Source organism: Puma concolor, chromosome B1 (genome assembly GCF_028749965.1).
Source record: "Puma concolor isolate L17-30 chromosome B1, mPumCon1.1.hap2, whole genome shotgun sequence".
NCBI classification, from domain to species: domain Eukaryota; kingdom Metazoa; phylum Chordata; class Mammalia; order Carnivora; family Felidae; genus Puma; species Puma concolor.
The window spans coordinates 145,673,660-145,685,138 of record NC_141670.1 but is presented as its reverse complement, the minus strand read 5'-3'; the positions used below and the strand labels follow the sequence as shown (position 1 = coordinate 145,685,138).

The window sequence follows — 11,479 nt, the reverse complement described above, 5'->3', positions numbered from 1 at the left end:
CCATAATCATGTGAGCCAACTCCTTAGGGTAAATCTAAGACTAATACAATGCCCTTTGACAAAGTAATCCATTCCTGGGATTTTATCTTAAGAAAATGTAGAATTCAAAAGACTTTTGTAAAACAAGCTATACGCGGAAAGTTATTAACCATGGTGTTATTTATAATAATGGAAAACTAAAAACAATGCACATGATTAACAATTGGAAAATGGCTATAGTTCACCCATCTGGAAGAAAATTATGCAGCCATTAAACTAATAATCATGAGTACTATGTAGCAACACAGGTAAGTATTTACAATTAGGTATGAATTTATTTTTTAAAAAAGCAAAACATTAAATTATATAAAAACTATAGTTACAACAAGAAAAAGTCATAATGAAAACAGTCCATATGTTTCAGTCATGGGATTGCATAAACAATTTTTCATAATTTTCCTTTATCAATGAGACATTTTTCGGTGGCCTGAGTGGCTCAATCAGTTAAGCGTCCAACTCTTGGCTCAGGTAGTGATCATGGTCCCCAGGTTCAGGCCCCACATAGGGTTTCGTGCTGACAGTGCAGAGCCTGCTTAGGATTCTCTCTCCCTTTCTCTCTGCCCCTCTCCCATTTATACTCACTCTCTTTCTCAAAATAAATAAATAAGCATTTAATTAAAAAAAATAAGGGGTACCTGGGTGGCTCAGTCAGTTAAGCATCTGACTTCAGCTCAGGTCATGATTTCCTGGTTCATGAGTTTAGCCCTGCATCAGGCTCTCTGCTGTCAGCATGGAGCCTGCTTGGGGTCCTCTGTCCCCATCACTCCCTGCCCCTCCCCCACTCTCCCTCTCTCAAAAATAAATAAACATTAAAAAAAAAAGACTTCTTCTTCTTCTTCTTCTTCTTCTTCTTCTTCTTCTTCTTCTCCTCCTCCTCCTCCTCCTCCTCCTCCTCCTCCTCCTCCTCCTCCTCCTCTTCCTCCTCCTTCTTCTTTAAAGTAGGCTTCATGCCCAGCGCATTGCCCAATATGGGACTTGAACTCATGACCCTGAGTTGCTTAACTAACTGAGCCACCTGGGTGTCCCTCAATACAACATTTTAAAAACAATAAGTTAAAGGTATAAAATGAAAACAATGAGGGAGTTGAATTATCGGTGGTTCTTAACTGGGGTAGACTTCAGAATTTAAAAATATTTATACATGGGTCTTACCTTGTGAAACTTCTGAGATGAGGATGGGTTACCTATATATTTAAACACACACACACACACACCCCACACACACCCAAATAGGTGACTCTGATGCACACTGGTAGGCAAATTCTCAGCATAAAATTCCACATATCTATGGAGAATAAAGGAGCTATTCCAGCGACAAGTGCAGTATTGGTTATGAGGCACCGTGGGCGATGAACACCAGGCTGCTCTTAGTGTGTGCCTGGTTTGCTGCAGCCATTGTCATTAATTAGTGTTTGTGGTTTGTGGGCAATCTGAGGCATTGCCTTCTGAGCAGGATTGCTCCACAAGGCGGAAGGCCTCCAGGAATTCATTGATGTCGATGTGGCCATCCTTGTTGAAGTCAATGCTCCGTGCAAGGTCACAGATGCAGTCATCTGTGATGCTGATGTTCATATGAGAGCTGAACAGCTTCCAAGTATGCCTGAATTCGTCCAGTGAGATGAACCCTTACCAAAGAGAAGAAGTCACTTCAGTGAGTCAGTCTAGTTTTCTTCTTTTTTGCCTATTTTTTTTAAAGTTTACTTATTTTGGGGAGACAGAGACAGAGCGTGGGTGGGGGAGTGGCAGAGAGAGAGGGAGACACAGAATCCAAAGCAGGCTCCAGGCTCTGAGCTGTTAGTGCAGAGCGCGATGCGGGGCTCGAACTCACAAATCATGAGATCATGACCTGAGCTGAAGTCAGAAGTTTAATTGACTGAGCCACTCAGGTGCCTTGCATGAGTCAATTTAGTTTTCAATGTTCATTGCCTCTGACATTCTTACAAGGAAACCTGCTCCTTACTGTTAAACAGGCAAAGATACCCAAGGCCTTGTATCTAGTTTAAATGCCCAAGGGAGTGGCATAAAATCAGTTGATCACCCCTGGGAGCAATTTTGTTTCCCTTCCTCTGGAAACATTTTTGATTGTCATGACTGGGGTGGGGGTGAGTGTTACTGGTATCTAGTAGGTAAATGCCAGGGATGCTGGTAAATATCCTACAGTAGTCAGGATGGACCCCAAAACAAAGAATTACTCAGGTTAACATGTCAGTAGTGCCATTGCTGAGAAACCATGCATTAAATCATCCCAAACATAATTTATTTTGTTTATAAAAAGCTTTTGGACCCATACACCTATGGTCAATTGACTTTTTTTTACAAGGGTTCCAAGATCATTCAGTGGAGAAAGAATTGTTTTTTCAATATCCTCATGTAAAGGAATGAAGCTAGACCCCCTATCTCGCACTACCAGCGAGAATTAACTCAAAAAAGGGGCGGCTGGGTGGCTCAGTTGGTTAAACGTCCTACTTTGGCTCAGGTCATGATCTCATGGTTCGTGAGTTCGAGCCCCATGTTGGGCTCTGGGCTGACAGCTCAGAGCCTGGAGCCTGCTTCGGATTCTGTGTCTCCCTCTCTCTGCCCCCGCCCCCCCACTCACACTCTGTCTCTCTCTTAAAAATAAATGAACAGGGGCGCCTGGGTGGCGCAGTCGGTTAAGCATCCGACTTCAGCCAGGTCACGATCTCGCGGTCCGGGAGTTCGAGCCCCGCGTCGGGCTCTGGGCTGATGGCTCAGAGCCTGGAGCCTGTTTCCGATTCTGTGTCTCCCTCTCTCTCTGCCCCTCGCCCGTTCATGCTCTGTCTCTCTCTGTCCCAAAAATAAATAAACGTTGAAAAAAAAAATTAAAAAAAAAAAAAAATAAATAAAAAATAAATGAACAATAAAAAAAATTTTCTTTAAATTAACTCAAAATGGACTTAACTGGAAGAGCTAAAACTTTAAAACTCTTAGAAAAAACCATAGGTGTAAATCTTTGTGACCTTGGATTACATAATGGTTTCTTAGATATGACACCGAAAGCACAAACAACAACAACAAATAAATTTGACTTTTTTTAAATTAAAAAAATTTTTGCATCAAAGGGAACTACCAAAAAAGTGAAAGGACAACCTATAAAGTTGGAGAAAATATTTGCAAACCATAGATCTGATAATGGTGTGTGTGTGTGTGTGTGTGTGTATATATATATATCAACAACAAAAAGATGAATAATTAAAAAAAAATAGGCAAAGGATTTGAGCAGACATTTCTCCAGAGAATATATACAATTTTCCAATAAGCACATGAAAAGATGCTCAATGTCATGGGTAATTGAGGAAATGCAGATCAAAACCATGAGATACTGCACACTCAGTAGTATGGCTATAAAAAAGGGTGGGAAGTAACAAGTCCTGGTGAGGATGTGGGGAAATTGGAACCCTCAAACATTAGCAGGAATGTAAAATGCTTTAGTCACTGTAGAAAACAGTTTGGCAGTTCCCCAAAAAGTAAAACATAGTTTTATGATATGATTCAGCAATTGTACTCTTAGGAACATATTCAAGGGAGTATAAAACCGTATGTTCACATAAAAACTTGTACATAAATGTTCACAGTACCATCATGCATAACAGCCCAAAAGTGGAAACAATCTAAATGTCTATCAACTGTTAAATGGATAAACAAAATGTGGCATATCCATACAATGGAATATGGTCCAGCTATAAAGAAGAACAAAGATCTTATATATGCTACAACATGGATGAACCTTGAAAACATTATGCAAAGTGAAAGAAGCCAGACACCAAAGGCCACATATACTGTGTCATTCCATTTATACAAAATGTCCAGACGAGGCAAATCCTTAGAGACAAAAAGTGGATTAATGGTTGCCAGGGGCTGGTGTAGAAGGGACAGGGATGGAGAGTGACTGCTAATGGGTATGGGTTTCTTTTTAGGGTGATGAAAGGCTTTATAGTTAGATAGTGATGATGGTTACACAACCTTATAAACATACCAAGAATCAGTGAACTGAATATTTTAAATGGGCACATTATATGGTTTGTGAATTACATCAAAAAACAGGTGGAGAAAGAGTAATGACAATGAAAAAAGCCTTTGGACCACTGGGGGGGAAAGGTGAGGGTATATAAGACCTTCCTATACATTTTTTCATAATTTCTTGTGAATCTGTAATTACCAAAATCAGAAATTTAAAAAGAATACGTTGGGAGTGAGATTGTAAAAAGCCTTTCTGCTCTAGACACTTTTCATTACTTCATGACTATCTTTGGTGTGACTATAGGGATATTACATCTTCTAACCACTCTTTTTCCTGAGAAGTTCTCAGTTTGTCTTCATTCTTTTCTGCCCTACCCCTCTTCTATATGGATTGCTCGTATTGTTCAAACACTTTACTAGTTTCTGCCATTTATAAGCATAATAATTATTTACTTTGTTCCCAAAGTGCTTGAGGAGAGAGGTAAATAGCCAGAAAGGAGACTGAGGCTGGGAGGTAAAGATTTGCTATGGGTCAGAAGTGATAGGATAATACATGCCTTTACCTGAATGATCACGGTCTATGATCCTAAAAATGGTCTCCAGGTTGGATCGGTTTCGATACAGTGTTTCCAGCAAACTTGACTGTATGTTCTACAAAAGAAAAGACATTTTTCTTTCTATATCTTATTTTAGGCTTGTCCTAATATATAAGGAACACAGAATCAACCCTGACAATAAGATATGGTTGAAAAAACTGAAGATATTTTATCCCCAACCCTTTCAGACTACCAAATAGCCCAAGGGTTTAAGAAGTACCTAGACCATGATGAAACTGTTCTAATATTGACCATGGGGATGGTTGCACATACCAGTGAATATACAAAAAACAAACAAACAATGAATTATATACTTTGAATGGATGAATTATATGGTATGTGACTTATACTGAAATAAAGCCATTTAAAAAAGTACTTAGCTCAAGGCCTCACGTACATTAAACATTCAATATGTATTTATTGAATAAATCCTTCTCTTTATTTTAGTGGGAGAAGCAGCATAATGCCAAGGAAGTCAGCAGACCTGGGTCTGAGTCCCAGTTCTACAATTTAGAAGCTTCGTGAGAGGTGTTCTCATAGGTATAATGGTACTGATAATACTAGCCTCACCGGGTAGGTATTTTGAGGATAAACTGAGGCAGCATATGTAAGTTGCTTAACACAAAACCTGACATATAGAAACCCAACAAATAGTTCCTTTTTCTCATCCATCTTCTTTTTTGGGCTCTCAATATTTGACTATTTCTGATTCAAAGCTCTCCATAAGGAGATTCATGGCCCGCAGTGTGCCTTCATCCACCATTTTCACACCATTACCTCACGGTTCAGTTGTTCTTTGGCCAAATCCTCCAGCCAGGACTTGTACTCCAATGTGTTATCCGTTGAGCTGTTCACCAGCTGTGGCCTCAGCATCCGCCATGGCAGTCCTAGATGCAACACAGACTCCACGGCTTCTGCCCAGTCACTAAGGGTGATTAAACCTACAGGAAAGAGCTAATTTGTTGACTTGTCACTTATAAGTCTAGTGTCCTGCCCAGAGTGCACGCCTTTCTATCCTGACATACTTCTTGCTGTCTGTAGGTAATAGATATAATGGGCACTCTCACTATTTTTGTTGGTCAAGGTCGAGTACACTGGAAACTAGGGTTGCAAGATAAAATACAGAATGCTCAATTAAATATGAATTTCAGACAGACCACAAAGTATACGGCCCAAATATTGCACGGGACATTATTAGACCTTAAAATTGTTTGTTGCCTATCTATAATTTAAATTTAATTAGTTACCCTGTTTTTATTTGCTAACCCTGGGAAAACAATTGAAAAGTCACACAACACTCCCATAAATAATATCCTAAACTTTACACACAGGCACACACAGCATTGGTTTTTGTTATGTATATGAATAGATATTATACATATATATGTATATATGTATATACACATACAGATATTATACATGATTATATATATGAACAGATATATACATTATATATACACATATATATGTGTGTGTGTGTGTGTGTGTATATATATATATATATATATATATATATATATATACACACAGCATTGGTTGTTGATATGTATATGAACACATATTGCTATGTATTTATGACTGTTACTAATTTTCTAATAAGGCTATGTGTGGTCAATGTATATTAGACATTCCATTAAGTTGAGCAAAGACAAAATTTCTAGCTTTAATAACAGAGCACAGAACAGATACGTACACACTAAATAACAAGAAGCCAAATCACTAACCTTTTGCAAATCTTGGATATGTTCTTCTAACCTTCCAAACCTGTTGCTTTTTGCTTAGTTCTGGCCTTGTCACCCTCCCCTTGACTCCATTTACTTTTACCATCTCCATCTATATTTAGCTACATTCACATTCTGTTAAAAGCTTGGAATTATAAAATTTAGAAAAGATAACTGGAACATTAAGTTGAATAAAATGAAGAAAGTAGTCAAAGAATGTCCTTTGGTTATCTTAGTTCATTATTATTTAATTTTTTTAATGTTTATTTGTTTCTTAGAGAGAGAAGGACAGAGTATGAGTGGAGGAAGGGCAGAGACAGAGAGGGAAACACAGAATCCAAAGCAGCCTCCGGCTGTGAGCTCTCAGCACAGAGCCTGATGAGGGGCTCGAACTCACAAATCAAGAGATCATGACCTAAGCCAAAATCAGGGCTTAACCAACTAAGCCACCCAGGTGCCCCAATTAGTTACCACTAATTCAACAAATATTGATTTGATAACTTCTGCAAGACAGATTTGTTGTTGTTGTTGTTGTTGAGCTTCCTTCTTCTATGAATATTTTATTTTCTGAGTCTTACCAGTTTTATCTGCATCATGCTTCTTAAATTCACCAAGAAGATCTGAGGAATGAGCAAATAACTTTTCCCGCAGAGCTCTCAGAGCTGACTCCTCTACTCTGCTAATCCTGGGACAGGAGAACAAAAGAAACATTTTAAAAAGTTAACATAGAGGAAATAGTGAGGGGTTTTGTTTTGTTTTTACCACATTCCTCCTCTCTCTTTCTTAATGTCTCAACCTCCCTAGAACTCAGTTTTGGGGAGAAGAGCTCAGTTTTTGAACAAAGAGTTTCATCTCTTATTTCTCCCCACTCCCCTCCCACTCCTCCCTGCCATGGACAAATAGGACCTACTGTGTCCTACCCAGTGCAGAAGAGTGGTTACAGCAAAAGTTCTGGAAAAAGACCACCTTTGTGGTAAAGTTAGCTACCTGCACTGCACCTCAGTTTCCTCAAGGGAAAAATAGGGATAAAAATGGTACCTACCTCGGGCCACCTGGGTGGCTCAGTTGGTTAAGCGTCCAACTCTTGATTTCTGCTCAGGTCGTGATCTCACTGTTTGTGAGTTTGAGCCCCGCATCAGGCTCTGTGCTGACAGCATGGAGCCTGCTTGGGATTCTCTCTCTCCTTCTCTCTCTGCCCCTCCCCTGCTCTCTCTTTCTCTCTCTCAAAATAAATAAATAAATAAACATTTCTTAAAAATGTACCTACCTCACAGGATTATTGTGAAGATTAAAAAAGTAAATTCATATAAAGCACTTAGAAGAAAGCCCAGCACATTGAAAGCACTCAGTAAATGGTATCTTCTAATATAATCATATGCTTTCCTTATAATTTATTATTATGTTAAATAGGCACAAGGCCAGGTTTTGAATAACAAAATAACATTAATTTAGTTTTCTCATTCTTATTGGATCAAAAGGGTAATTCTGGGCATAGCACTTTGCCCAAGTAAGTGTTCAATAAATATCTGTAGTTGAATCAATAAAAAGATACAAAGAGATAAAGGTAAATATATACTTTGTCATGCCTCATTTATAGCCATTCTATAAATTATGACCGGATATCCTGTCTTTTCAACGGCTAAAAGTTACACACACACACGTGAGCACATACACGTGCACACACACACAGAGTTTTAATCATGCTTGATGAAAATTTTCCTTGCAGTTTAAGGTGGTTAGTATAATAGACCTCAAGTGGACTCCACCAGACCCCTAGTAGAGCGTGAAGTGCCCAAAACTCATCCCAAATCGTATGGGTACGTGAATTTATTTGTTTTTTTCTGGAGGGAGTTCACTGTTTCATCAAAGGTTAAAAGAAGTATGGGACTCCCTTCTCTCCAAAAGTTAACAAACCACTGGTCTGGCAAAGCATTTGCACTATCTTCTACTAACTTGCAGTCATCAATCATTATCATGCAGGGATGTAGTATAGTGATGCTCTCAGGAGCTGTCTAGATGTATAAGGCTCTCGGTTTCTACATCAAGCCACAAACATTGAACACTAACTAAGTGCAGAGCTCTGCATGGTTATCTCAATCCTCCAACACCCACTGAGGTAGGTCTGATTATTATGCCCATTACAAAGTCAGTAATCCAAGGTCACATAGCTGATACAGGGTAGGACCAGGAATCAATCTTGACCTATTATTGTGAGACATGGGTGTAAACCCAAAGTAAATGGATTCTGAATGAGGGCTCTTCTAAGAAAAAGACATGATCTTGAGTTTATGGACATTGAGACATCAATCATAGATGGTCAGAGACATCTAACGTGTCCACTGCACTCCAGGGAGTTGAAGTTGTCGGACAAGTGACTTCTGGGTAAATTGGATGATGTTTACTTGCTTTAATATAATCAATGAATATTTATTTCAAAGAGCTCTTTTTTTTAATATTTTTAATTAAAATGTTTATTTTAAACATTTTAAAACATTTAAACATTTTAATGTTTAAACATTTTAAACATTTAAACATCTGTCTCTGAGAGAGACAGAGAGAGCACAAGCAGGTGAGAGGCAGAGAGACAGGGAGACACAGAATCCGAAGCAGGCTCCAGGCTCTGAGCTGTCAGCACAGAGCCCAACACGGCTTGAACCCACAACCATGAGATCATGACTTGAGTTGAAGCTGGATGCTTAAATGACAGACACTCAGGTGCCCCTCAAAGAGCTCTTTGATTATATTACTAAAACATACTCTCTATAGGATTCCCTACAGTGACTTCATTTGTAGTGATTCCATACGTACCTAAACCATATGGAATTGTGGTATTCCAGTTGCCTGGGGCCCACCCCTGGAGATTCCAATTTGGTGGGGCTGCGGAGGCTAGGGCGGCTGATTTTTTTGTAAAGCTCCACAGATGATTCTGCTGCACAGGGGGTTTGACTATCACTTAATGAGTTTAAATTTTCATATAAAACTTCTTGAGTGAGGCTGGCCTTGATTTTTTTTAATAACTTAAGTGTTTAATAACTCTTCATATTCAGTAACTCAAGAGTGATTTAAAATAATGCACTTTTATAGCACTCACACAAGGCAGATGGTAAATATTAGTATGTTCTCTTTCCAGGGTTTATGTCAAATTTGTTCTGATTTCGAATTAGTTCCTCTGATAATTACAGAAGCTTGCTCAGTAGCACTAAAACTGTATCTGTTGGCAGCTTATATACTCTGGGGCCATCTTCCTGGTAGGAGGCAATCCTGCGTGTCTGTTAAGTATGTGATTTCTGAAATAAGACTGCCTGTATCAAGGCTTGCCTTCACTGTGTTATTAGCTGTGTGACCATGGGCTAGCTGATTTCATCTGTGTTCTTTAACGATCTCTTCTATAAAACTGAAATTAGTATGAATTTCTTAAGTCCATTGTTAGATACTACATATAACTTCTTTATAATAGCACTTAGTGTGTGGTAAGCTCACAACTAAGGTTAGAATTCAGAAGCATCTCAACAGAAGCCATTTAAGTAATATTATATGCTTCCTTCCCAGGGAGAAAAGGGCATTGCTAACAAATGTGTGAACTGAAACCCATCTGTCAAACCCCTTGAAAGCAAAGAACCTTCGGCTCTGGCTTAGGGAGTAACACAAACACTTTAAAGATGAGAGAAAACAGAAGAGTGGCCCTAGAAAGACTTAGTGGCCTGGTACATGGACTTTACCCAAGATGTGCCCATTGAGAATAACTCCTGCAGGAAACAAATTTGTTACTCCCATTCATGACGGGTCGGTACAGATCTTCAAGTGTATGGAGGAGAAGGAAGAGGCCCCTGCTAGAATGTCTATTGTAGACCTTACTGCTAACAGGGCTACACTTTGAATTTTCACTTAGAATGTGGATATATGTAATGATGTTTGACATTTCAAAGGCTCCACAAACACCGTCATTCTGGTTTTCGGAAAATCATTCATTAAAAAGTCTTGCCTTTGCCTCATGGTCAGCATGTGGGTCACCTTGTTAGCTTGATACTGCACGATGTACGGGGTCAGGGCTGGCCCCAGTTTGACATAGGCCCCTCTGTTGCTGCCAACTTCATAGTAGTTGGAGGCAGAAAAGATTGTTAACACCTAAATCAAAACAGAGAGAGAAAGGCGTTCAGGTTCGCTGAAGAACTCTTGACTCTCAATCTGATAGGGCCCAACCCAATTTCAGGAGCTGCTCTTCTTTCTTGACCTCACCTACAGATCTTTTAAATTTTTTTTAAAGTCATCAATGCTGGTAGGGCAGGAGTGGTGGCTCCAGTAATAACAACTTGGATTCTGATAGGACATCCACAACATGTTTTCTTCACATTTTTATCCCAAGTACAATAGCAGGGGTAACAGAAAACACTTCATTTGGTTCAACTTAGAGGCAAGCTGGAACCGATAAATTAGGAAGGGTCGTTACAATTGGCAAGCCAGTTATCAAAGCTGGTGTGAGGCCTCAAAGTAGAGTTTCCTACAGAGTACTGTGCCTCCTGAGATGCTCTGTGGAAAAAGTTTCCATTGTCAATACATTGGGAAATAGTAGACAGTGTATCTCTTCTTGGAGATTTACAAAGAATATAGGAAACTAATGGTTCTCAGAAGTCCTACAGTAGAGAAACTTGTATAACTGTTTAACCAAACATTTCTCAGATTAGTTGATCTTTTATTTCCCCCACATGGAAACCTGTTATTCTCCTGGAGAGTTAGTTTTTGTGGGAATACTCTCATCCTAGTGGCATTGGGCTAGGCTAACATTGTAGGATTAAGATGTCCAAAGATCAGACAGGACATTAAGTACACTCCTGAGAAGACAAACAATCCTGAATCCCTGCCTGGGGCACAGTGCAGAAATCCTGTTACCCTGTACTGTTGTTTGAAATATGTGCCAGTGAGCAACGTGACTTACAGAATAGAGATGTGCCTGGGAAAGCACCAGGCCATATTTCTAGCCACTAGATGGGACAATACCTGCCCCTTTTTCTCCTCTCAGGGTATTGGTGAGTGGTGGTAGCAATCGAATTTTGAGGTTTAAAGAGGCGATGAGAGCCAAGGATAAATAACAGTAAAGGACCTAGTCGCTTTGAGCAAGTGGCTAACAAATACAAGACACAGTGGATT

At 39.3% G+C, this 11,479-nt stretch overlaps 1 protein-coding gene across 1 annotated transcript in view; it reads right to left on the bottom strand.

Annotated features, from left to right (window-relative positions):
- Positions 1–292: 292 nt before the first annotated feature.
- Positions 293–11,479, bottom strand: part of PPEF2 (protein phosphatase with EF-hand domain 2) — a 36,914-nt gene continuing 25,727 nt past the window's right edge. The window contains 6 exon segments of the mRNA XM_025921692.2: positions 293–1,445; positions 1,447–1,664; positions 4,581–4,668; positions 5,391–5,554; positions 6,913–7,019; positions 10,317–10,459. Coding sequence (XP_025777477.2) covers positions 1,407–1,445; positions 1,447–1,664; positions 4,581–4,668; positions 5,391–5,554; positions 6,913–7,019; positions 10,317–10,459 — 759 coding nt within the window. The 3' untranslated portion in view covers positions 293–1,406.